This window comes from Echiichthys vipera (assembly GCF_963691815.1).
Source record: "Echiichthys vipera genome assembly, chromosome: 8".
NCBI classification, from domain to species: Eukaryota; Metazoa; Chordata; class Actinopteri; order Perciformes; family Trachinidae; genus Echiichthys; species Echiichthys vipera.
In genome coordinates, this window is record NC_139833.1 from 33,272,295 (window position 1) to 33,299,501 (window position 27,207).

The window sequence follows — 27,207 nt, forward strand, 5'->3', positions numbered from 1 at the left end:
TAAGGACAATACACCCTACCAACACAAAGTGGTTTGCAACGACAGAGTGGCGCTGTCCGTATTTCTGCACGTTGACTCCACAGGAAATAAGCAGCTAAAGATGATGCTGACAGCTATAGTTAAGAGGCTACAGCTGAAAACAATAACCAAAATCTGAGAGAACCGTGTCTTGCCATGTTTCTGGTGAATGAAACTCACTGGACTTGATGTTGACCGGTGGACTGATATTCATCTTATTTATTCAGCCAATTCTCCACTGTGGAGCCAAATCAACGGTAAGACATGACCGTCCTTCCTTTCATCATTGTTTACATGTGTTTTTAAATCAATCTGTCTATCCACCAATATGGGCTCTACAGCTAAAGTTAATGTGGCACAGAGTAGATTAAAATGCATTTGCTCAGCGGTTTTTCTTGATACAATATAGGCTTGTATAGACCTCTTTCCAGATACAACAGTATATGTGTATTAACTGATTTTTATATACTTTTTAATTTTTTCTACATTAAATGAAGTTCTCATAGGTGAAAACTGGCATTGTTAGTTTACTCTTAAGCACGCTGTTGTTTAGCTTTGAAAATAGCACTATAACTAAAAAATATTGTTCTTATCCTTATCCTTATTATTTTTACTACAACTTGTATTTGTGAGACAGATATGCAGTTATGCATGTGGAACAGCAACGTGTGTGCACAGCTGGATCCTACCTTTATTATTGCAGCAATAAAGATAAAGTGTTTATTATCAAACGAAAATAAAGCATTTATAGAAAACGTTCACATTCCTGTAACAATCTGAGGGTTCCAGAGCAGACAATCGGTGCTACAGTAGCTAATAAGTAAAGACAAAGAAATCATCAAAAATTATGAAATCCTGGTTTTCATGCGTTTCCAACGCACTGTAGCGGATTGCCTCAATGTTCTTTTCTTAGGTTGGCAGTCTGTGTTTAATCAGACAATTTAATTGTTAGGTTTGTATTAAAGGTCATCCCCACATGGATAAATTAATCAGTGTTAAAAGGTGTTACAAATCACCAGACAGAAGGATTACAATTATACAGCAATAATCAGAGCCACAATGCAAACTCAGTTTAAATCAGTGTATTACACAATGAGCTACACAGCATCAGAAAATATTTGAAAAGGTCCAAATAATGTTCTCCAACAGAAACAGAATAAAGTTTAATCAAAAATCACTTTTCGGTTTCAAATACAACGGACTAAAGAACAAATTTTGGTTTGTTTAATTCTGTTTTAGTTGTTTTTTGTCATCTTCTCGAACTAAACAATACAGGATCTCTGATAAGTTTCAGTTTCGTTTTTCCCATTAGGAGTGGAGCCTCTTCCGCAACAATTAAACAAATGATCTTTAAACAAGTGAATCGCCAACGCTGTCGGAGTTTTCTGAGAATTATAAACATGCAGCCATGTAGAGACAGAATTTACATGCTGTCATGTAAATAAGATGAATAACATAAGGCTGTTTAGTTTGTTTACTTAAAGGACAAGTTACAGAGCTGTTCTATAGGAAAAGGGTCCTTAAATGACTCCTGTTGGGATCTGACGCTATTCAGAAAATACAATTAACTTGACTTTCAAGGGGGTTGGGGGTGCCCTAATATAATGGTAGGGGAAACACTGCTCTCAGACCTGGAAGCACGTCTGTCTGCATATTTTTTATACCGTCTCTGGACACATAACATGTCCACTATGATAAAGACTCTGTAATGTGTAAGTATACTGTAAAAAGTCCAGCAGATAGTTTGATAGAGTGCACCTGAATAAATCATGTTTGACCCCCTTTAATGATACTACGGCATTCATGCAGAGCTAAAGTTAAATAAAAGGAGGATTATTTGTACATTGAATTTCCTGTGTTTGAAATGTGCTATATAAATACAGCTGCCTTGCCTCATTTGCATAAATTTAGACATTTCCAGCTTTATGATGCTATTGATTAAGCCCACCAAGGCTACCAGCCACTTGCATGTTTACAGCTGATGTCAGAGATATAGCTTGTAGAGTTAGGTATCTGTATTGCTGCTTCCCATTCAGATACTCTGTGGACCCCACTCAGGGAGCAGAGAGTGAGAATCCTGACCTATATAGAGGACTGAATGATTTTCACCTTGTCATGCAGACAGACCCTGTATGAAGCTCTTACCTGCAGTGTGCAGTTTTCACTCCGCTTTAGGAACTCCACAAAACGATTCACAACACCGGTAGTGGAAATGACCTCATCTATGGGCGGGTTGGGCTCTGCACAGGAACAGGACTCAATATCACATATCACAAAGTTGCCTTAGGGTACGTCCACACGATCAAAAACAATCTTTTTTTCTCTCCATCGTTCTTAAAAAGTTTTCCGTCTACACGGCCTCGACCACGCGAAACCGGCTAAAAACGCTGTAGTACACATGCCAGGCCTGGATGTAGAGCTGTAACTGACACAGAAATAAACCAACAACAGCGACTTTCCAAATCCTTTTTTTTTGTCAAAAGCGTCTAGAGACAAATCTAGCGACTGTTCCTGGTGTTATTGGAGACTTTTGTGGTCTCTGATGTAAAAAAATCAGGTATCACTCTGCAGTTGCTGTCACACTTTTCAGACCTTTTTAGTAACTTTATTTATAAAGAGATTGGCGACAAATTTAGCGTCTTATTCAGACCATCAGGGAAGCATCCTTTCATCCCATGCACGCCGCACAGTACAGTTCAGAATCTATGTTCAGTAAACAGTCTATGGGTCCGTCGCTCTCCTCTCCCGCGGAAGCGTCGTTGTTGTTGTTGTTGTTGTTGTTATTATTGTTGTTATTGTTGTTATTATTATTATTATTATTATTATTATTATGTGACGGCCCGGGGTTAGACGTCATCGTTCAACAAACACAACGCGATCGGGGGCGTTTTCAGATCTATCCACTCTGCGACCCGTTTACAAAAGATATGCCAGCTCCGTGTGGATGGGCTCTTAAGGGGCTTCAGTTAATCACAGACCTGCAAACTCACAAGAGGTAAAAAAGGTGACAACATATATTAAAATATGCGTGTATCTTGGTCATTGGATTTTCAATTCACAAACGGATATTAAAGAACAAAAAAATTAGTGGTTATTTGATTTTCGTTTTAAAATACTAAAATCAAAATTGAATTACAAGGCGTTTTATTTGATTTCCGTTTTCTAGTTATGATAACAAAATTAAAATCACTAGAAGAAAAAAAGACAACTTTTTTTTTCATATTCTCGGAGCAGAAGTTTACATTTCCCCAGTAAAGCAGCTGTGAGGACGCTGCTGTGTCAGAGAGGGATTTCTGCTTCTTCTTTGATATTTGAACTTGTAACAACACATGGTTAAGGTTCTGAGGGGTTTGACTTTTGGGAGTTGGGACTGGTTTTGTTCAAGTCCCGTATCTATCTTTATGGTTTATTGTTGTTGAAATGCTAGCCGGTTGTTGTTACAGAATGACAACCCATAATACTTTATTGTAGTGCTAAGAGCTATAATTAACATTAGATATAAGGCCACAGAAGATGTATCGTTGTGTTAGCCTATATTAGCTTAGCTATAATCTTCCAAACAACAATAAATCAGGAAATCCGACATTTCTGAACAAAACCTATTATAAACAGTAACAGTCAGACCTGTTAGAAGAACTGTTACCGATGTGTTATCAGTTATTTTATCAAAGTTAGAGAAATTTAAATTAGCCATCATGTCCTGATATTATTTTACCTGTGTGGGTAAATGTCACCTCAGCATTACATTTGCTATTATGGTAGTGTATCTTTATGGTTGTGTTCAGTTTAATTATTAACGTTAGATTGCTTGAGTATCTTAGAACAGCACTATACTTTATAACGTACTGTAGATTAATCAAAATAACGAAGAAAGAAAGAATTGTGAATTGAAGTTCAAATGACCAAAAGATACACAGAACAAAATGAGCCATACCTTTATCAGCTGCAACATTAGATATTTACCTTACATTAATCTATTATAATCTAATATTCTGAAACAGGAAACTCTGCATAATGACTACTTTTACTCTTTGTACTTTAGGAACATTCTGATGCTGGTGTCTGTCCTTGGACCTGGCATGACGTGCACGTTTATTTCTTCCTACAGCCGTTTAACAGCTTGCTGCAGTTCCATATCTGACCAGATTTACATGGGGGCGCAGTGGCTCTGCCCCACATGAAACCTACTATATTTGTCAGGATCCCATTCCTGGCAGTCATCCCCTTCTCTCTTTTTTTGCTTGTGTTTGTCTCCCTCTGTCTGTTTTTCCCTGCATGTGTCTCCCCTCTCAGTGTTTGTCTGTCCGGAGCTGGAAGGCGTGGTTCTGCCGAGCTGTATCCAGTTCCACTAATCACCTCCCAGAGTATAAGAAGCCGGATGTGGGACGCAATCGGCGCCAAACCATTTTTCGCATTTACGTGGTACCATGTCTTGCTTTGTTGGCTCCCATTCTAATTTATGATTGTTTCCTCGCTCTGAGTTTACTTGTTCGTCGTTAATTGCTTCTTTTGTTTTAGTTTCCCGAGATCCTGCTTCCCTGTCTGAATCCTCGCCTGCTTGCCTACCCCCCGTTCGTGTTTTTCCCCTAATAGCCTCGTCATCATTTCTTCACCTGCACTTAGACCTCATTCGTTTTCCCCCCGCTCCCTGGACACTGTTTGTATATAGTTGTTTGATTAAACACTCGTTTATTTCCTACTCTGTGTCCGTGTCTGCATTTGGGTCTCGTTCCTCTGAGTTATTCCCTGCACTGTTCATGACAATATTAGTGAAGCAGAATTGAATTACATTAGATATCATGGAGGTGAACCTCATTAGCAAATATAACACAACCGTTGTTCAGTGACTTAGAAACATGGGTCTCGTCTCATACTGTGTTTGTTATTATTTCCCTCATAAGTGGTCGTTGAGGTAACTCAGAACTCTGATTCATTCTTAACCCACGTTGGAAAACATGGGTGTCAGCTGAGAGACATGCTTTCTAACAGCCCAAAATAAAACCTCTTTGGATCTACAGTATTCTCGTGAATGACACGTTTTGACTAAAAACGGCGAATTTGGCTGAAAAGCGACTAGTTTGCAGGTATGTTATCAACCAATGTTTGCATAGCCCTCAAAATACTGCTTCACATTGGTTTTCTTTACTTTCATTTAAACAGTTTCTGACGTGGTCATTACTGTGGTGTTTTTACAGAGACTATTCATTTGTTTGACAAATTATGTTCATCGATGAAAGAGCGGTACAACACATACTTAAAGCTGTGAAAAAATGATTTTTTTCAAATTTATAATGTAAATATCTGAATCCTGAGAGCAACACAAACCTTTGGATAGTAATTTCCTAAATTTCTGTGTAGCTATCAGCTGCTGGTCTGGGTCTTCAGAGAAGATCATCTGAATCATATCTGGAGTTATGACCCCATCCTGCACAAATGTCAACATTAGATAAGTATTCTAAAATATATGTTCAGATCGTAGCCAAGCACAGTTATGGAAAAACATTGAAAGTAAGACACAGATACGTTTGAAAATGGGGTTATAGCTTTACATACACAACATTAAACTTACACCTGGAACAGGTACTGTGGAGCTGATGTCTGGATCCTGAATTGGACATTCCAGCATTGATTCATCATTTAAAGGTACGCATACATTTCTCCTCTTGAACAACTGTGGGAACAGAGTCAATGCCACAGAATTAACTGGCGGCATTTTTAATGCTTAAACTGATTATGACAATGAACACACCAGCACATATGAAAGAAATGCACAGACATTTAATTATAATTGAGACATAAAAGGACCTGGATTAGGAAAACGCAATGCAAAGCATCTTAAGACCTTCAGACACTTGAATAGATACAAGCAGTTACACTTAAATAAATATGGCAGGCATAATAATCAATTCCACTGATGTCCCTTCCCAAATCAAACCTGACATGTCTCCCTGTTTATGTTTTCAGACAGAACTACGAAAGGCGGTGCGTTTCCAGACACCAACAGTGAGCTGGGAGGATATCTGGGCATTTAACATTGCTACAGCTAAATCAGAAAGTGTTTCTTTAATGCACTGGTCGACTCGTCAAATTGCTCAAAGATGTTTCAAAGTGTAATGTACAGGGGTGTGTAATCAAGTGGCTCACGATGAAACAGTTTACCTGCTCCTCTCTTTTCTGTTTGCGTAGCTGGATTCCTTCCTCCTCTCTCCTTCGACGCATCTCCTGAGGATTCAGCGCTTTGTTCTTATAGCTTTTCATCCTGTAGTTGTCTTTCCCCGGACTCGCCATTGTGTCTGAGCTGTGGTGAAGGACAGGCATTTATGATCACAGTGGATCGCTCACCAGATAAACATAATTAAATAAAGGATCTATGACAACATTTGGTTCAAGAGGGCAAAACTTTAGTATCAAACATAACTTTCCACACAGAACGCTTTTACAGGCAGGTATGGGGCTCCTATTGAAAAGTGTCTCAACAGTGACATGTAGGTAGCTTTGCAGATAATTATTTTATTATTAAATTATCATAACATTTCTATGTAGAAAAAATGTCAATCTCAAACAAGAGGCACTTTTGACAGATTTACCAACTATCGACTTTCCATCTGCAATCTTTTAGTAGGAAGACAATCGCTATATCTCCGCAGATCAGGTTCAGACTGACTTCCCACATGGTGTGTGTGTGCGTGCGTGCGTGCGTAAAAGTGTCTAAACAGGGCTGTACAGTCCACATGCTCCATCAAAACATGCCTGTGCTAAGAGTTAATCTGCCCTGTAGTGTTAGGTGCTATGGGGGCAGATTTAGCTACAACAAAAAAAAAAAATTCCAGACGAATCGCACTGGCCACAACAAACTCATAAAACATCCTCAGCATCATCCAGCAGATATTAAAGGACCTCAGCCTCCTCAGGAACAAGAGTCGACTTTGGCCCTTTTGTAGACAGCCTCTGCGTTTTTAGTCCAGTTCAACTTATTATTGAAGAACACCCCCAGGTACTTATGCTCCTCTACAGTGTCCACAGGGACCCCCTGGATGGAGACAGGGGTCACAGGTGTTTTTACCCTCCTCAGATCCACTACATAAATCCTTTGTTTTAGTCACATTGAGCTGCAGATGATTCAGCTCACTCCAAGTGACAAAGTCGCCCACAACAGTCCTGTATTCACTTTTATCCCCCTTTCCGATGCAGCCAACTATTGCTGAGTTATCAGAAAACTTCTGAAGGTGGCAGGACTCAGTGCAATAGTTGAAGTCTGTGGTGAAGAGGATGAAGAGAAAGGGAGAGAGGACAGTCCTCTGGGGGGCCCCAGTGTTGCTGACCAGCCTGTCAGACACACAGTTCTGCCCATAAGGTAATCCACAATCCAGGACACGATGGGGTCATCCACCTGCATCGCAGCCATCTTCTCACCCAGTAGAGCCGGACGGATTGTGTTGAATGCACTGAAGAAGTCAAAGAACATGATTCTCACAGTGCTCGCAGGCTTGTCCAGATTACTCTGTTTAGCAGGTAGGTGATGCAGCGGGGCTGGTTGGCGAACTGTAGTGGATCAGTGGACTTCTCCTATTGCCTCAGTGGTGTATAGTGTCCTTGGGTACTCGGTTACCCTTTTTCGACCAACCCAGACCTGGTTCTAGTGTTAGGCTGGTGCTGGTTCACTGTTGGTTCAACTTGGGAACCTTCTCAGAACCTCTTCAGTTTTTCACAGGCTAGAGAGCCCAGAGAGCCACGGCATTACGTTACTGTCTGAGGTTTCCCCAGAAATGCCAACGCCCACTTCAAGCACAACAACAACAACAACGGTGGACTACAGCACACTTGTGCTGCTCGTCTTGAATACAACGGATTTACTTTTTTTTAGAAGAAATGTAGTTGTCTAACATGTTTTGATTCTTATCAACACTGAATGTAGATATTAATTTTAGCCTTTGTTGGAAGCTAAAGTTTGAGCTAGCCCGCTGGCGCTAACATTAGCTAGCCTTACCTAGCACAGATTACCTGCAATTGATTACATTGCAGTTCAAATTAATGATCCATGTCTTTACAGACAACGTCAGAATCAAAAGACTGCAGCTGGAGCTGTGTTCAATGCAAACTGCTGTTACACCAGCCATGTACATGTTCATGTTCATTTTAATGTTCTTTGATTTTCTGAAAGGAACTGTGTAGAATCAGTGCATAACTGTGAATAAACGTTTTTTTAAACTTTAACCGTGTTTCTCTGTTGATTAGGCATATTAAAGGAGATATGTCTCTGTAGAAAAGTTGTTTATTTTGACAAAAAAACAAAAACAATAAAAAAGACAAATTCTAAAGTCACATAATTTTTTAAAGCATGCAAGAAGTGGTGCCGTTTCAAGACCAGCAAAGAGTTGGTGCTGATCTGGAACCAGTTTTCCTGGCCCAGAGCCGGTTCTTCGGCTGTGGAAACAGAAAGAACCAGCTCCGGTTCTCGGGCACCGGCTCTGAACCGGCTCTCAAAGTGTCTTGGCCGAAAAGGGGTATGTGGGGAGCATTGATCCTGCAATGTAGTACTTGATGGGTACATTTTTTAATATGAAGATTTGAATGATTCAGAAAATGCGTCACCGTCTGGAGCAAAATCCTCTTGACCGACAGCTAAGAGACATCAAGACCGTCTGAACAAACTGCTGCTTTTTTGCCCGTGGCCAAATAGTGGAGAGTTGTAAGAACTTTAATCTGCGGTGATATTGGTGGTTTTTATTGGTTGGTGATGTGATAGCATTACTGAACAACTGTACCATAGATCAATTCTATTCCTAATGTCTTCTTTATCCATTTGAAAGTTAAAGTTTCTTCTAGTCAGACAAATTAGTTGTATGGTAAGGATGTCCTCTTCCCTTTTCTTAGCGGACAGTTTCGGCTGTACTCCAGCCTTCCTCGGAGCTGCTGTTTTCTTCCGGGTATGACGCGTTTTATGAAACAGCTGACCGGGCCGGGAAACTTCAAAATAAAGTTCCCCAACCCGGTTGTGTACGTACGTCAGGGGAACAACAGAATCCATACAACGCAGCATGAAAAAACATCAGATAAACACAGCCGTAAAACCATACAAAAATCGTGCAATAAAACATACATTGGAGAAACCGGACGAGCTTTCAGTACAAGAAAAAAAAAAACATCAGAGGGAATGTGAGCAAGAGACACTAGGCAGGCTTACCAGAACAAAGAAACACACAGCAGAACAAGAAAACAAAAAATCAGCCAGAACAGACCATTGCAGAATAAACAACCACATCATGGACGGGGGAAAAAATCATCACATCAGAAACAAACAGATACAGAAGATGGATAAAGGAGGCCATAGAAATAAGGAGGCATGAGGGCAACACCAAGAACAGGGTCGAGGGGGCATACTTGCTCCCACACACCTGGGACACCATTCTCTGCCAGCGGCACCAGGGCGAGGAACGGACACAACCGGGTCAGGGAATTTTATTTTGATGTTCAGCCCGGTCAGCTGTTTCTATAAAACACGTCATTCCCGTAAGAAAACAGCAGCTCTGAGGAAGGCTGGAGTACAGCCGAAACTGTCAGCTAAGAAAAGGTAAGAGGACGTCCTTACCATACAACCAACTTGTCTGACTAGAAGAAACTTTAACTTTCAACTGGACCATGTTCATAATGCCGTCTCCATTAAGTTGATACCTTTTTAAAGCTCACGATCATTTAATCTCTCCAAAATGTTGACTGCAGCAGCCATGTTAGCTCCGTCCTGATTTTTTTTTATAGATTTAGGAGCTACTTTTAGCGCTAATATGCTCTTTGAGGGATTCATTCCCTCTCAGACAATCACTGTGGGCATAGAAGGGATGAACATGATGTCATCCATATCAACGAGGTCAACCCCGCCCTCTGCTCTTATTTTAGGAGTCCGTCCCACTCCTGAGGAAGAAGGTGGTCTCAGAGGCTCTGGGAACAGGTTTGAACTCAGAACTTTTAGTGCTCCTAAGGAGAACTCTCAGCGCTGAGATCAAATGTTTTGGGAATACGACCCCTAGGATCTGAATGCTTCTAAAAGAATATAAATTAGCTCTCACATAAAGTGTGTGGCTCTTAAAAGAGCTGTTGTTATTAAGCTTGTTATTCATTTATTACATTATTTTATTATTATGTAATATTTAGTGTTTAATAAATAATCGTTCAATGTAGTAGAGAGTCTGTAGTCTACATCACACAAACATGACCCCCCCAAAGTCGTTGTTTTTTTTACCATACATTGTCCAGTCTGCTCAAAATGTATCATGCATGACAAGAGTCCAGGCCTGACATCACAATGTTGTCTCATCGTGAAAGCGCCCCTGCTAGCATCCTCTAAATACAGCCCCTACTCCAAGCTTTTCCTACATTTATGAAAACTTGGAGGTACCTCCAGAGGCACAAAAAAGACTGAGAGTGATGTGCTAAAGTCAACAGGAAGTCAGCCATTTTTGCAAATTTGCAAGTATTATTATACTTTAATAATAATAATAATAATAATTTATTACTATACTTTAATAAACTTCTCCGTCAGATTTAACACGATCAACTTCAAAATCAGTCAGTATCATCTAAAGACATGTCTGAACAAAGGATTCACAACACTTCTTCATTTTTTAGCTCCCTGTCGCCGTGGCATGGCGCCCATGTTTGGCCTTTTGTGATAAAACAGGAAGTTGTAAATTGAGCATACATTGTCCATTTTGCACCAAATTTCTCATGAATGACAAGAGCAATGACCTGACCTGAATAGAATATTAGATGACAGAACATGGAACTTTGATTAAAATAAGGTCAGGATCTCACCATTCAATAAAAATAAGATGTACAAGACAATATTGTAAGGAGGCATTTGAGTTTAAACTAGCTGAACAGGATGGGTGTACAGTTACTGAAAGTAATGAAGCAGACCTGACATGGGAACTGTTTAAGGGGAAGCTCTTAACAGTATTGGATATGGCTGCACCAATAATAGAAATTAGAGTGAAGCAGAAGGGAGCCAAATGTATGACAAATGAAATCACTGATTTAATTAGACAGAGAGATCACTATTTCAGGAAGTATAAGAAGTCTAATCTAGAAGCTGATTTTGATCATAATGTGTATAACCAAAATCAAGCAAGATACAGAAAGCTAAGGCTGATTATTACTGTATGCTGAAGCAGTGACAGAATATTCACCAACCGAAGAAATTATGGAAAATCCTTAAAGCCATAGTGTGGGAAAAACCAATAGCAACAGCTCGAACACTGTGATTGACATTGATAATGCTATTTGCTTTGACAAAAAGGTTATTTCAAATTATTCCATTATGTTTTTTACCACCGTTGCTGCCAACTTGGCTTTGATCTACCAACAGGATCTGGAAAGTTTGGGGTATCCTTTCTGAACTGTGTCACCAGATACATTTGACCTGAAGGACAGTGCTAATGTTATAGGTGAGGTCATTGCACATATCATGAATTTTTTCCATAAAACTAGGTATGGTTCCAACTAAGATGAAACGGCCTGGGTACTCCCTTTGTTCAAGAAGAACAGTAGGAAAGATTTTTAAAGAAACTATAGACCAGTGTCAATACTACTGATTTGTGATAAACCAATACATCGGCGGATATTTGCGTTTTTTTTCCGTGTATCGGCCGATGCGGGCTGCTGCGTTCGCAGATAGTTTTTTCTGGCAACTTTCAAAGCATCTTTGATCTGTTTAAAACTTTGCTGAAATATTGCCATGCACTTGCCAAGTTGAAACACCAATGCCAAATGCATGCTCTATATGTTTTTGGCCTGAAACTACGGCTAAGCAAGTTTGCGAGTCCAAATGGTTAATGGGAATGCTGAATGCCTCGTCTAGAAAACTGCTGCCACTGTCTCTATGTAATTATACGGTAGCTGGTACCATCGGATTAAGTAATGCCAACGTTGTGCCGGGGTTCGTGCAGTGTTGCAGGGGTTTTATTTAGCGGGTGGTTACATGCAGCAAAAGGGCCACAGGTGGGAATCGAAACCGGGCCTACCTCACTTGTTGTTAATATTTGTTAAATATTGTTTACTTGTTCTACCTCACCTTTCTTAAGTTGAATAAATGTTGCTTCTTTTAAAAATTTAGACTCGTAACATTTGTTATCATTGTGTCAGTTTTATGATTTAAATTGAGGGGAGCAAAAGTAGAATCGGCTTCAAATATTGGCTTAAGAAAATCGGCAATCTGTACCAGCCAAGGCTGATAAAAAAAAATCGGCATTGGCCCTAAAAAAAACATATCGGTCGATCCCCACTCAGAAGGGCTGTGTGTGTTTGCATGTGTTGTATGTCCTGTCCTTTTCCATCAGGGACCATGTTGGAAAAAGGAGTTAATTGCATTCACATGTTATTCCTTGGATACTTTTGGTCTTTCTCCAAAAATGAACCAAGTCTAAGCAAAACCATAGACCACACCTACATCTCAATATTGACCCACACTGATAACGCCCCTATTTGGCTGGATGAAAAATAACAAACAAAATTGGATTTACATGAAATTTCCATTGTGGGTTCTGTACTTCATGTTTGGAAACATTAGGCATATTTTGTGCATGTTGCTTAATGGCATGGCAGCCATTTTGTGCTTCTAGTCATGAAACTGGAAGTCGCTCTAACTTCAACATACATTGTGAAAACTGCACCAAATTTGCCAAACAGGATCAGAGTCCAGACCTGAAGACAAACACATGCCAAAATTTACCAACAGCAACAGCGCCACCTACTGGCAACAGGAAGTCAGTTTAATATGGCCGATTTACATCAAATTTTCAATGTGTTGTCCTACACTTGATGCAGAACAACACAGGGCGTGTTTAGTACACACTTTATTAACACACAGCAGACGCAAGGGCCGGTTCATCACTGATTGCATCTTTAATTGTTTTTTTTACTGAAAATGTGCTATATCGTGATATCGTTATCGGATATGAAATGACCTAGGCTTATATCGTAGGGGTGGAACGGTTTATTTAAAAAATCCATCCTGTTCGGTACGCTTGTCACGGGACACGTGTGTACTGTTCGGTTTATGAAGTGCAACGTAGCGTTAGCCTTCATGACCACTGTCCTTTCTCGTATCTCGTATTTGCGCGTCCCGCAAACACAGCCACAACGCTAGGCTCGCTCGCGCTACGCACGCTCCCGCTACGCACGCTCCCGCAACGCTCTTCTTCGTGGGTTTTTTGGATCCTCTTGGCAGTAGCTCGCTAAGCTCCGCTCTGTTGTTGTTCTCAATTGTTTCTGTCTGGTTAAATCTGTGGTTAAATCACCACATCAATGTCTCTTGCTACTCTGAAAAAAAGAAAAGTTTTCACAGAAAACCGTCAGTTCACCAGAGAATGGACAGAGAAGTTTTTGTATCCGTCTCTGTGAAGCCTGTGTTTACTTTGCAGCCATATCAGTGTAAAGAGGATAAGTTGAGAAGGCATTTTCAGAAAAATCATGTTACTCTGCATTTATCGTACGTTAAATTGTGTCAGTCCAGTTTTTGATGAATAAACTATTGTTTCATTTGTGCTTGTCAGCCTGGTAAAGTAACTAGTAACTGAAGTAATCTGATAAATGTAGTGCGGTAAAAAGTAGAATAGTTCCACTGATTTGTAGTGGAGTAGAAGAATAAAGGAGCATGTAAATAAAATACTCAAAGGGAGCCTCAAACTTTACTTTGGTCCAATAATTGAGTGAAAACCTCTGGTTCACTGGTTTGTTCATTTAACAAAGATTGTTTTTGACAAGCTTGTTGCACTTTGAGGTCATGACTACTATTTACATTGATAAAATAAAGAAAATATACTGTATGCACACAGTAATTCCTAAACAAGCTGCCATATTACTTCAGTTTTTGCATGATTGCATGACATGTCCTTAAGAATATCTGATTACATTTTTTTAGGCTACAGATCTGATACATGGTATTTTTAGAATCTAAAAGAAATAGAAAAAACAACTGAACCGAAGTGAAAAACCGTGACCCCAAAACCGTGATATGAACCGAACAGTGGATTTTGTGAACCGTTCAACCCCTACTATATCGTGATATGAGATTTTGGGCATATCGCCCAGCCCTAGCATCAACTACTGTATTGAAGTCCATATGTTTATGTACTGCACGTAGTGTTGATGTGTATTCCTCTGTATCTGTGTGTGTCTATATGTCTGATCATGTTTGGTCAATGTGTGTTTTTCTAAGATTAACTGGGTTTGTGTGTCTGTCTGTGTTCATGTGTGTCACAGTGTGTGGCATGTCTGAGTGACTATGAGACTGCCTACAATACATCATCATCGTTCACATCATCGGTGTGTGCCACTTTCAAAGACAGGCTACATTTGGGCATGTACGGGTCCATGTACGGGCTCATGTAAGGGTACGGGCTCGGGTACGGACTCATTGGGCTTTCACTTTTCCATAAGAGTACTTGCTTTCTACGGGCAATATACTAGTGATTATTAATGAGCAGTTCTGGATCTTTAACCAGCAGCACAACTAGACATAACTTACTTAATTACTTATTAAGTCACTGTTAACGCCTACTCAAGTCATCTGATCAGTTATGTCATTTGACAGAATGACAGACAGCTTAATATCTGGGACCTTACACATTTGGTAGATGTCTCCGGTCTAAATGACGTTGTGTTAAGCAGCTGAATAAGTTAGCAGTCGTTTCCCAGTAACGTTAAGTAAGGAGGGCATGCCAAATTCCTTTCCAAAAACTAGCTCAAGTTAGCAGTACAAGCTAACGTTTCTCTGCAGACGGTTAGGGCACTCATCTAATAGAGCATCACCTGGATTGAACCCATTGAAGAACTGTCTGACGTTAATCCATCCAAATCGCACATTGCTTTAATGTGTTTTAGTGGCATCTCTCCATTTAACATAACGAAATGTATTTGGGTCATCCCTGTCCAGTTACTAAACTTATCGTTAGCTAGCTTTGCGGCTAACGCCGTAGCTAATGCTGCGTTTTTTGCAGGTATCTCAAATGTAATGCTATTTTGCCGCAAAGACAACATCATCAGTTCACACTACATATCCCAATGAGAATGTAGATCTAACGTTAACGTACCTGAAAATGAGTACGAGTAGTGTCTGCAACCTTTGCTGCTCTCTCCTATTTCGATGGATGCTAGAAGTTAGCGAGTAGTTGCCGAAAGTAACTAACGTTAGCATTGACATATAACGTTAGTGTAGCTCTTCTTCTGCCGTGTTTAATGTCGGATCGTAAACCATCTTTAAGTTGCAAAGCGCCACCTACTGTATCAGACTGCCACAACTTTCATCGATCTGAATATCGAAGTAACGCACACAAGCACACAGAGAAGTAGTGTATATATATATATATATATATATATACACACACACGATATATATGACAATAATATATATATATATATATATATATATATATATATATATATATATATATATATATATATATATACATTTTTTTTTTGGGGACGTGTCCAGACTTTTTTGACTGGGGTGGCCCAAGCGGGGCACTGAGGTCAGGTGGCTATGGCTATTCTATCATCTCGGCTTTTATTTTGAATTTTTTAAAAACGTCACTTCCGCTTCCTGTCTGGCCATCGTTTTACCAACCTCTTTGGTAGTTCTAATATTCGTGACGGGACCATGTCGCTGCTGTGTGAATGCCCCACCGGGGTAGAGTACTCTTTGGAAATTGTCAAAAGCTGTGTTCATTCTCAGTCATCAAACTCATCTCCTCCGAGTCATGGAGGCCTTTTGAACTCTACCTTACTGAGTGACAACACAAACTGACAGAGTCCCAATCTCAAGGCTACAACAGAGAGAAGTCAGAGGCCTTTAACAGCCAGGAGTCAAAAGAAATGATTAATATGCTGCATACACATTAAGGGTTCAGTTCTGACTCTTGTATTATGATGTTGAATGTGGTGCATTCAAGTCTGTGTGTTCACACTCTTGTTTTAAACGAAGAAACAACCGGGCAAAACGTACAGGGACCGGGTCGGCTCTTCAATCATTGGTCATTTTAGTTGTCTGTCAAGAACGTTCTACCGTGGGATTGGGTGTCTGCGCCCCTCTTGTCTGTACCTGTCTCAATGTGACAGGCTGACAGCTCTTCCTGCTGCACGCGCAGCTTCCGCCCCTTCATCCAGCTCCAAGGAAGGAAGGAGGAACTGCTCGAGCCGCATGTGACGAGTTTGCTGCAAAACCCCGCTGCTATGTGACTCTCTGGGATTATGTAGCTGCTTTTGCTGTTGGTGGGAAGTAAGGTTAGAACGTTTTTGATTCCAGACGGTGTTTTGGGGCTGCGGGCTCGTAGGAAAGGCGGTGCAAGTTGAGCGTGGCAGTGAAAAGGAGAAAGGGGGGCTTTTCTTTCCTGTGTAATACCAGATAGCTCGCCTGCTTGCCAAGACGGGTCTGACGTAGAATATGGCGGAGCATCAACCACTTTCCGACAACAAACACAAATCCTCACTTAACTCCGGAGCGTCGTACTCGGGGAACGGACGCAACACTGCAGTCGCGGAGAGAGGAAGCAACGCCGGGGCAGAAGGAGGAGGGGGTCTGTCCGGCGGCCTGTCGCAGCCAGCTGGGTGGCAGTCCTTGCTGTCTTTTACCATCCTGTTTCTGGCCTGGCTTGCCGGCTTCAGCTCCAGGCTCTTCGCTGTCATTCGCTTCGAGAGCATCATTCACGAGTTTGACCCCTGGTGAGTTGGTCTTCCCCAGACTCCGAGCTTAGTCGTGCTGTTTGAAAAGGCGACTGTTCCACTGGCACAGTGAGCTGCATTGTGAGGACGTTTCTTTTAAAACATGTCATGCTCCTACATTCACAGAAACGATGTCCTTGCTTTTTGGTTTGGCCAATAAGAACATGGGATACTGGGACAAAATGGAGCAGGGGTTACAAAGCTTTGATTGACTTATTGTTTTTGATAATTAGACTGGAGCCAATAGACAATCCTCTTTAATATTTTGTTGAAGGCACAGTGTTAAAATGCACTTCTTCATGGTTGATCTCTATCTTTCCTGATCATTATGTTGATTTAAAACACACCACTTAATGTGGGCTCAGCTTTTCAGTAACACATGCATATCTATTGTAGGTAGTTCTAAAGTGCAAAGATGGGGCTGTCACAGAAAAGTCAATGAGGACAATGGTGACAGCTTCATCTGAGCGGCTTGAACCCGGAAAGGGCTAACTGGCTGAAGTTCTTCCCAAACAGATTTGTTTCCTTGCAGGCTGCAGCAACACTGGAACTGATTGCAACCATGTGCCACACACACATTTCAGTAGGAGTCAGATGTCATTGCTCTCAATCATTGCTTAATGAACTAACATTATGTGCACAAAACCACGTCCATCTGACCTTTCTCATTCATACAACTGTGTCACCCACAGCCCAAGAACCAAAACACCTCCCTTCAAAATATCACTCACTGTTTACATTATTATTGGAGCGTCCCTCAGTGATCAGACGGTGACACTTTTTCCACTTTGTTGCAGCTTTATTTCTGACTGAACACAGGCTACTGTGGGCCGTAGCCCGCACCAAAACAGAACAACTTCATTGTATTTTCTGAATAGCGTCAGATCCCAACAGGAGTCATTTAAGGATCTCTTTCCTATAAAACAGCTCTGTAACTTGTCCTTTTAGTAAACAAACTAAACAGCCTTATGTTATTCATCTTATTTCCACGACAGCATATCAATTCTGTCTCTACATGGCTGCATGTTTATAATTCTCAGAAAACTCCGACAGCGTTGGAGATTCACTTGTTTAAAGATCCTTTATTAAGTTCGAGAAGATGATTCACTCCTACAAAAAGCATCTAAAACAGAACCAAACAAACTGAAATTCTTTCTTTAGTTTGTTGTGCTTGAACCTGAAAAGTGATTTTTGATTTAACTTTGTTCTGGTTCTTTTGGAGAACATTATTTAAAAGACATTCTCTGATGCTGAGTGTAGCTTATTGTGTGAAACACTCATTTAAAGTGAGCTTGCATTGTGGCTCTGATTATCGCACCTATAATTGTGATTTTTAATAAACGGGTTTATTATGTTTACGCTGATTCTTTTATAGATGTCGGGAGTGACCTTTATTACGAACCTTATCATTAAATTGTCTGATTAAACACCGGCTGGCACGCCAAGAAAAGAACCTCCATCCTGGGGGAAACACTGTAGTCCAAGAATGTACTGGGAAAACGTCCTTTGCGGTTTACCTTTATTAATAGCCTAAATTAAGCAAAATCAAAAAGAAATTATGATGATTTATGTGAAATAATGTGATTTTACATAAACTACTCATTCATTTGATTTACAGATAAATAAAGAAGTGCTATATCTGGATTTATATCATTATTGGGATATGAAATGACCGATATGGTGAGACGAGACTTTTGGCCTATCGCCCAGCCCTAGTTGTGACTGCTATATTTCCTGGACAGGCGAACTGGGACTCGATCACCTGTCTGTCAGTTAATGGTTAATGATCAGTTCACACTGGTTGGCTATTGGTCAGAAAAAAGAAAATCTAAATTGGCGTACCTACTCTACGAGTGAGACTTCTTACAGATACTGTCCAATCTTTTGATTTGTATACAAAGGGACAGTTCTGTAAATCTAACTAGCTGGCAAATAAAATGGAGACTCGACTGGGTAAAAAAAAAAAAACTTTCACTTAGCAGAAAATCTCCCGGTAACATCACAAAAAACTTGTCTCTCTGAAGTCACGCAGCCACAACAGGAATTTAACCCACAAAGAATTGTGTGTAACATAGTTACTTTTAACTCATGAACTCACTACTTGGAAAATGACAGTATTATCCACATGTAATAATGCAAATATGCACATTTAAATGCCTCTAATGCAAATACCCTTTTAGGAAAACTCATCAGTATTCAAATAATTAACTCAAAGTGCTTAATATGCCACATGTTAAACTTAAAAGTACAACAGAATGTAGCAGGGCTGTAGGTGAACTTTTCTAGCACATTGCACTCGTGCTACAGAGGCTGACCGTTTTTTAGCACAGGACCACAGAGTTGTAGCACACCTTAAAAATGCCTTTCACCTCTACAGAGCACAATTACTGCAGCATCAGCAAGTGTAATTCATATGTACAGAATATATTACAATTCTAGAATAATAACCCAAAATGTTTTCAGATATAGAAGCATCATTATTATACTTTCAACAACTCATCTTTACATAACAGGCAGATATTAATATATTTTATTTTAGAAAGTGAGACAATAGTCTGGAAACAACACAAACATTTTTCCAAACTCTTTTCCCTTTTTCTAAACTTAAATTAAATTCTATACTTTTTCATTCTGAACCTTACAGACAGACAGACAGACAGCTGCCTATAATGCGTTTAAACAACTTTTTCAAGGGCTGCTTTGTCTGCCCGGGCGTCACCGGTGGGGAGCGGTTCCGGGCCGCTCCGGGGTTTGCTGGGTTTTGCTGAGTGAGATCGGCATCTGGAGCCAGGATGTGACGGTGGGATATGTTTTGTTTTTGCGCGTTGTCTTTCTTGAATATGTGGTTGTCCACAACATAGGGATTCTCCTTTCTTATTTTACGCGGTGCTGTCTGACAATAGGAGCAGCACGTTACTTGCTTCTTCCAGCTGCTCCCTCTCGGTTTTGTAGCTGTACGTTTTAGCTTTCACTTTTGTCGTTGCCGCATTTTGGGTAGGTGTTGGTGGGTCGTCGTTACCTTCATTTACGTTGTTGTCTGTGTCGTCCGGGCTGACTGGGGTCTCTTTAGTTCGTTTCCTGTTCTCAAAGCAGACAGGTTGGAAAAATCCCAAGTCGACTCGTGAGAGTAACGTTGGCCAACCCTGCCGCACGGGACAACGCGTGAGTAAAAGCTGCGACAGTGAGGAATTGTGGGAATTGGCATTCAATATACAAGACATAACATTTTATCATTGACGTGTGTGTGCGTGCGTGCATGTGTGTGCGCATTAGTTTCTTTGACACTTCCTCCTGACATCTCCTTGGAAGTGTGTGTTTATCAGAAACAGTGGACACATTTCTCTCTAGGATGGAGGAGGATTTGGGAAGTCTCCAGATTTGGAGAGAAACTCTCCGGTGTTTATATTCTCTACAGCATCTCCCCGTCTCTTCTTCTCCGTTGTTGGTGTATTTCTGTGACAGTTACAGCGCCACATCCAGGCCTGGCATTTGTACTACAGCGTTTTTAGCCGGTTTCACTGGTTTTGTGTGCACGCAGATATTTCTTGAGTCCTGTCCGTGTGGACGGACAACTTTTTGAGAACGATGGAGAAAAAAAAAAAAGGTTGTTTTCGTTCATGTGGACGTACCCTCAGTCCTCCTGTGTGGGGCTCCCATACATACCATCTGAAACCAGCAGGGAGCGTAATCACCCTGCAGAGGCTGTCACTACATTTCCTGCTCATTAAAAGGTTACTCAGCCCTCACTTTGGCTGCTCTTTGGCCACGTGTAAAGAGGCATCAGAGCAATTGTCAGTGTGCACACAGGGACAAGACAGGGTTGGCAAAGGGCTTGTTATCAGAAATGAGACATCATCTTGTCCTGAACAGTAGACCACAGACATCAAATTATAGAAAGGGTGATTTTATTGCAAAGTGGACTGATTCTTAATCTGCACTGATAAATAGATACATAAAAATAATGTGCTTGGTGCACTGCAGCAGCTTAGAATTAAAGAAGCTAATTGCCAAAAGGGGCACTAAAATAATTACTGTTATAATTACATTAGGGCTGCATGATTATTGCCAAAATGATAATCAAGGGGATGGCCGGTGGCGCAGTGGTTAGAGCAGCAACCCTATGTAAAGACTCTGACCTGCGGCCCTTTGCTGCATGTCTCCCTCTCTCTCACCCCATTTCTTGTCTCTCCAATCTAATAAAACGCTTGACAAACCAAAAATAATCTTTAAAAATGATAATCAAGATTAATTTTGATCAATATTGGGCTTATGATTATAAATGTTTTTTTGGAAGTTTTTTATGCTCTAACATTTAAATCAACAGTCCACTGCTTTCACTAACTGCAAAAAAACCTTGCATTGGGGGTGTACGGCATACACGGTATAGACAGTAGGGATTTACGCTACAGTATGGATTTTTACTTTACAGCTCTGACGTTACCACACAATGTGTGCAGGCAAAACAAAAAACGGATCCGGCCTGCAAGGGAATATTTGGAATATACTTTTTTACATAGGATTCTACTCATAATGTCTGATGTTGATTGCCATCCTCTCTTACATTTATGCGAGTGCGCCCTTACAGCGTGCTCACACTGTCCTTTTGGCCGCGGCCAAAACCGGTTTTTCAGCTAAAGTCTAGTACCTTTAAGTAGTGTGAGCGCACCCGCTCCGCGCTCAACTGGGGCCAGCTGGCCCTCCACGGCCCGCTTGAAAGAGGTGGGCTTTAGCGGAGCCGTTTGCACATGTACGAGCACGAGCGTGCGCACGTGTACGCGCACGAGCACGAGCCCTACGGCAGTAGCGTTATGTCCGCCTGTTCGGACATGTAAATAGAAGGACAGACCATGCGCTGACATTTAACAACAACAACAATGGCGGGGAAATGTTCACGTTGGTGTGATGCGGAGGTGGAGTGTTTACTGCAGATTTGGTCGGATGAAAAGATTCAAAAACAGTCGACAAGACGCACAAAAACTCCGAGGTCTATGGAAAGATTTGTAAACAAAGCCACACACGCGATCAATGCGTGTGACGTGTTACGGCTTGAAGGCGTATGGACAGCAAGAAGTATTGGCCGAGGCCCAGGTAGTGTGAGCACAAACGGGGCTGGGGCGCGGGGGGGAGAGGGAGGGGGGACAAGTACCCTAAAGTCCGGGTCTCGGTCCGGGAGGATAGTGTGAGCGCGCCCTGAGTCTAAGGGCGCGCCCCAAAAGGATAGTGTGAGCACGCTGTAACTAAGGCTGGCTGCCCACTAACTGCCTCGTTGCTCCAAACCTGTTGCTTGATCATATTTTATCATCGAGCAACATTTGTACCATCAAGCAACACGTTACTCGTGTTTCAAACGTTTTAATCACATCAGGTCTGAACGCCCCATACAGGCTTACACGCTGTGACACTCAGACCTTTTAATTTGTTCTATAATATATAACATAATAATACCAAATAATATAACAACATATAAATTCGTTATAAACAAAGTGCACTTATATTAACACACCAACACTTCAGTCAAGGTTTAGATGACGGAGTTAGCATGCTAATCCTGACAAATAGCCTTCGAAGAGAAGTGACGGCCAGCGGCTAACTGTCACTCAAGAGGCAGCGCCCCCATTTATTCATAAACTTTAACCTCCAATAAAATAAAAACTAGCCTGGAACAAAAAAAAATCACCAGACAGAAGGATCACAATCATACAGCAATAATCAGCGCCAAAATGCAAACTCAGTTTAAATCAGTGTATTGCACAATGAGCTACACTCAGCATCAGAAAATGTCTTTGAAATAATTGTCCAAAAAGTCCAAATAATGTTCTCCAACAGAAACAGTCCAAAGTTAATTCAAAAATCACTTTTTTGTTTTCAAGCAGAACAAACTAAAGAAAGAATTTCAGTTTGTTGAGTTCTGTTTTAGTTGTTTTTTGTAGGAGTGAAGGGGTCTCATCTCATCTTCAACCGCTTATCCGGGGTCGGGTCGCGGGGGCAGCAGTTTTAGCATGGGACTACAAACTTCTCTTTCCCGGGCCACATTAACCAGCTCTAACTGGGGGATCCTGAGGCGTTCCCAGACCAGTGTGGAGATATAATCTCTCCACCTGGTCCTGGGTCTTCCCCGAGGCCTCCTCCCAGTTGGACGTGCCTGGAACACCTCCCTAGGGAGGCGCCCAGGGGGCATCCTTACTACATGCCCGAACCACCTCAACTGGCTCTTTTCAACGCAAAGGAGCAGCAGCTCTACTCTGAGTTCCTCACGGATGGCTGAACTTCTCACCCTCTCTCTAAGGGTATCCCATTTTGGCCGCTTGTACCTGCGACCTCGTTCTTTCGATCATGACCATAGGTGAGGGTAGGAACGAAGATTGAGCGGTAGATCGAGAGCTTTGCCTTCCAGCTCAGCTCTCTTTTCGTCACAACAGTGCGTTAGAGCGACTGCAACACCGCCCCCGCTGCTCCGATTCTCCGGCTAAACTCACGCTCCATCGTCCCCTCACTCGTGAACATGATCCCGAGGTACTTGAACTCCTTTACTTGGGTTAAGGACTCATTCCCTACCTGGATTAAGCAATCCACCGGTTTGCTGTTGAAAGCCATGGCCTCAGATTTATAGGTGCTGATCCTCATCCCAGCCGTTTCACACTCGGCTGCAAACCTATCCAGTGAGTGCTGAAGGTCACTGTCCGATGATGCCATCAGGACCACATCATCTGCAAAAAGCAGAGACGAGATCCTCAGCCCATCGAACTGCAACCCCTCCCCACCACGAAAACGCCTCGATATCCTGTCCATGAAAATCATTAACAGGATTGGTGACAAAGCGCACCCCTGGCGGAGGCCAACCCCCACCGGGAACAAATCCGACTTACTGCCGAGGATCTGGACACAGCTCTCGCTTTGAGTGTACAGAGATTGGATGGCCAACAGAAGTGACTCCCTCACCCCATACTCCTGCAGCACCTTCCACGGTATCTCCCGAGGGACCCGGTCATATGCCTTCTCCAGATCCACAAAACACATGTAGACTGGATGGGCATACTCCCAGGCCCCCTCCAGGATCCTTGCGAGAGTGAAGAGCTGATCCGTTGTTTTACGTCCAGGACGGAATCCGCATTGTTCCTCTTCAATCTGAGGTTCGACTATAGGACGAACCCTCCTTTCCAGCACCTTGGAGTAGACTTTACCAGGGTAGTGTGATAGTGTCCCCCTTTTTATAAAGAGGAACCACCACCCCAGTCTGCCACTCCCTTGGCACTGTCCCAGACTTCCACGCATTGTTGAAGAGACGTGTCAACCAAGACAGCCCCTCCAAACCCAAAGCTTTCAGCATTTCTGGACGAATCTCATCAATCCCTGGGGCTTTGCCACTGTGGAGTTGTTTGACTACCTCAGTGACTTCTGCCAGAGATATTGACAATGATTCCCCATCAGCCTCCAGCTCTGCCTCTACAAAAGAGGGCGTGTAAGTCGGATTAAGGAGTTCCTCAAAGTGCTCCTTCCACCGCCCTATCACCTCATCGGCTGAGGTCACCAGCGTCCCGTCCTTATTGTAAACAACTTGGACGGTTCCCCTTTTCCCCCTCCTGAGATGTCGAATGGTTTTCTAGAAGCACCTTGGTGCCGCCCTAAAGTCCTTTTCAATGACTTCTCCAAACTCCTCCCACACCTGCTGCTTTGCCCTTCTGGCCTGTCGATACCTTGCAACTGCCTCCGGAGTCTTCTGGTATAACATATCCCGGAAGGCCTCCTTCTTCAGTCGGACAGCTTCCCTAACCACCGGTGTCCACCACAGTGTTCGAGGGTTACCGCCCCTTGAGGCACCTAAGACCTTGAGGCCACAGCTCACCGCTGCAGCTTCAGCAATGGAAGCTTTGAACATTGCCCACTCCGGTTCAATGCCCCCAAACTCCACAGGGATGCCAGAAAAGATCCACCAGAGGTGTGAGTTGAAGACTCAGAAGAAGAGTGAACGGGTGTTCTTCTCAAACTAAATAATAATTTAGGTGCCCTAATATAATGGTTGGGGAAACATTGCTTAAGTTATCAGATAAATGTAGTCGAGTAAAAAGTAGAATATTTCCCACTGACTTGTAGTGGAGTAGAAGTATAAAGTAGCATGAAAAGAAACAAAAACAAAAAACAAGAGCCTCAAACTAGTACTTTAGTACAGTAATTTTACAGTATTTCAGAATCATCTATATTGAAATTTTAAGATGAATGAATATACCCGGATATAATACCGTTACCGTCTATGCTTCAAATTATATTGTGATATAAGTTGTGGGCCATACCGTACAGCACTAACATGCATTCAAGCTTAAATTGTGGCTTTTTATTTGTTTGTTTTTCAGGGTGGAGGAACTCCACTAGCTGCTTAGCCAATTTATACAGTATAAGCACCGAGACTCTGCAGCGCTGTGTCGCTCATCTCAGCTGAGGACAGAGAAATGTCTTACTGAATGGAGTTATAGCTGAGCATCCTGCCCTGCTGTGAGTAACATTAGACCTCTGTGTAGTGATACTGTAGCAGTCTGGAGTCGTGGAAGGTGATGTAATGAAGATAAATGCAGTGAATGGCTGCTTGGAGTACCATTGTTTGCACGGTGCTGGCTGGCTGAGTCATGCTGTTAGTTTAGGAAGGGCTTGATTTGATATGCAGCAGAGTTTTCTGAGCGCAGCACTCGCGTTGGTATCGCAGTCAGTCATGTTCATTTAATTGTGGGAAGCCCAGATTGTGATCACAATGAATATTCTGGATTCATTGTGCAGCCCTAAATGACATATTCGCACAGATAAATGTGCATTCATAAAAAAGGGGACCTGAGTTCAGGGATATGCATCACACTATGGTTTTCTGTATACAATGGCAGGATGCTACAAATGTTGCCATGGTGATTAGTCCAAATGATGCTTGCATTTTTATTTTCATTCACAGCTTGAGAATACTCCCCCTGGGGGCCAGAGCATGTGTTGCACTGAGCCCACATGGAGTCTGTTGTAGAGTATACAGGCTCTGTCACATGGTTGAGTTTCAGTGATCTGGATGTCTGTAGTGAGACAGAACTTCATCTCAGAAGAGGCATCATCCATAGAGTGGAGTGTGGATGGCAATCTAACACTCCCTCCTAAGGGGGCTGAACAAGCTGCTGTGTGTCAGCACAGTGTCTGTAGGCGAAGGGCTTGGTGCAGGATTTGTACAATAGCAACTCTATCTCCAGGCCTGTGTAATCATTAACAAGGCTGTATTTGGACTTGTTTACAGTCTTGTGGCTGTGAACAACTTGAGAAATTGTGTTTCATAACAACCTGTCTGTTAGTGAGGGTTTTAATAAAGGACTGTATAATAGTTGTTCGCTGATCCTGTCTCTAGCTTCACCCCAGGTATGTCTGCCAAAACACAGATGTTGACAACTCTTCTTATTGTGACTTTTTAATCAACTCAAGCAACAGTACAGAACATGGGCATAGCTTTGTGTGAGTGGTTCTAACCAAAAAGGGAAAACATTATCAGGTCTACATTACATACACAAACATATATTGGCATGTTCACCTTAATATTTGTAATAAACACACAACTTCTATAGATTATATGCAGTGTAACTAATTAGTATAAGCAGCACACTCACTAGCTTAAATACAGAACAAATACGTAGCTACACATCCACTTCTAGCTGACCAATTAACTGTCATGTGCTGTGAAGTTAGCTAGGTGGCTATAATTATCAACTTGTGAAAACAAAGGATAATGAACAAGTAACATAAATAATAGGCCTTACAGTAATACACTAATAAAATGTAGCAGATTAGTCTCTGACTGGCAGCCTCCGCTCTCTATCTCTCCTCTCTGCACTTTCTGCCGTCTTCAGGCTCGCATGTGCTCGCTCCTGATGCACCGCGCGCATTCCCGCGTATCCGCCCGCATTCCCGCGTATCCGCACGCTAATCACTGTCACGCGCATCCGCGTCTAATCACTGTCACGCGCCCAGAGTAAATAATAACGACGTACGTCCCTTTCGTACACTGTCAATTAACATTGAGTGGTATTTCAGCAGTGGTTTTCTCTAATTTCCCTGGTCACCTGTAGGTCTGACCTGACATGAACTGACTTCAGTGAAAAGATCTAAATGTATTTACGATCTCCCCTCACCTCACTCTGGGCCTCTCAGTCAGATCCAGTGCATACCGCCCTGTACTGATGGTATCTCAAGAACCAAACTGTAAAAAGCTTGATTGCTGAGCTACAGGAGCCGTCTTTCCACTACCGCACCACTGCGACCTGGGGCTAGCTGCCAGTCAGCCAGTGGCCCTGGACCACTAGACGGGAGAACATAACCCATGTGTCTTTCCATTATTAACATCATAAGAAATAAACAGACTTTTGTTTGACTCTTGATTTAATTGTGTTGGCTTTTGAATTAATACTTAAATTACCCTGCTTCCGAATTACAGACGGAGTCCACTTGGAAGCAGTTTATTTA

General features: G+C 41.9%; 2 protein-coding genes across 2 annotated transcripts in view; one reads left to right on the forward strand and one right to left on the reverse strand.

Annotated features, from left to right (window-relative positions):
• The window catches only part of kpna5 (karyopherin alpha 5 (importin alpha 6)), a 37,054-nt gene extending 21,838 nt beyond the window's left edge, over positions 1 to 15,216 (reverse strand). Inside the window, exons 1-5 of the mRNA XM_083918906.1 lie at positions 15,105 to 15,216; positions 6,178 to 6,316; positions 5,588 to 5,689; positions 5,344 to 5,443; positions 2,164 to 2,258 (exon numbers count right to left, since the gene is read on the reverse strand). Of these exons, the coding sequence (XP_083775032.1) occupies positions 2,164 to 2,258; positions 5,344 to 5,443; positions 5,588 to 5,689; positions 6,178 to 6,316; positions 15,105 to 15,214 (546 nt within the window). The 5' untranslated portion in view covers positions 15,215 to 15,216. The remainder of the gene's footprint in view (positions 1 to 2,163; positions 2,259 to 5,343; positions 5,444 to 5,587; positions 5,690 to 6,177; positions 6,317 to 15,104) is intronic.
• A 973-nt stretch (positions 15,217 to 16,189) lies between these two features.
• The window catches only part of LOC310950731 (dolichyl-diphosphooligosaccharide--protein glycosyltransferase subunit STT3B-like), an 81,173-nt gene continuing 70,155 nt past the window's right edge, over positions 16,190 to 27,207 (forward strand). The window contains exon 1 of the mRNA XM_083918690.1: positions 16,190 to 16,731. Within this exon, the coding sequence (XP_083774816.1) occupies positions 16,454 to 16,731 (278 nt within the window). The 5' untranslated portion in view covers positions 16,190 to 16,453. The remainder of the gene's footprint in view (positions 16,732 to 27,207) is intronic.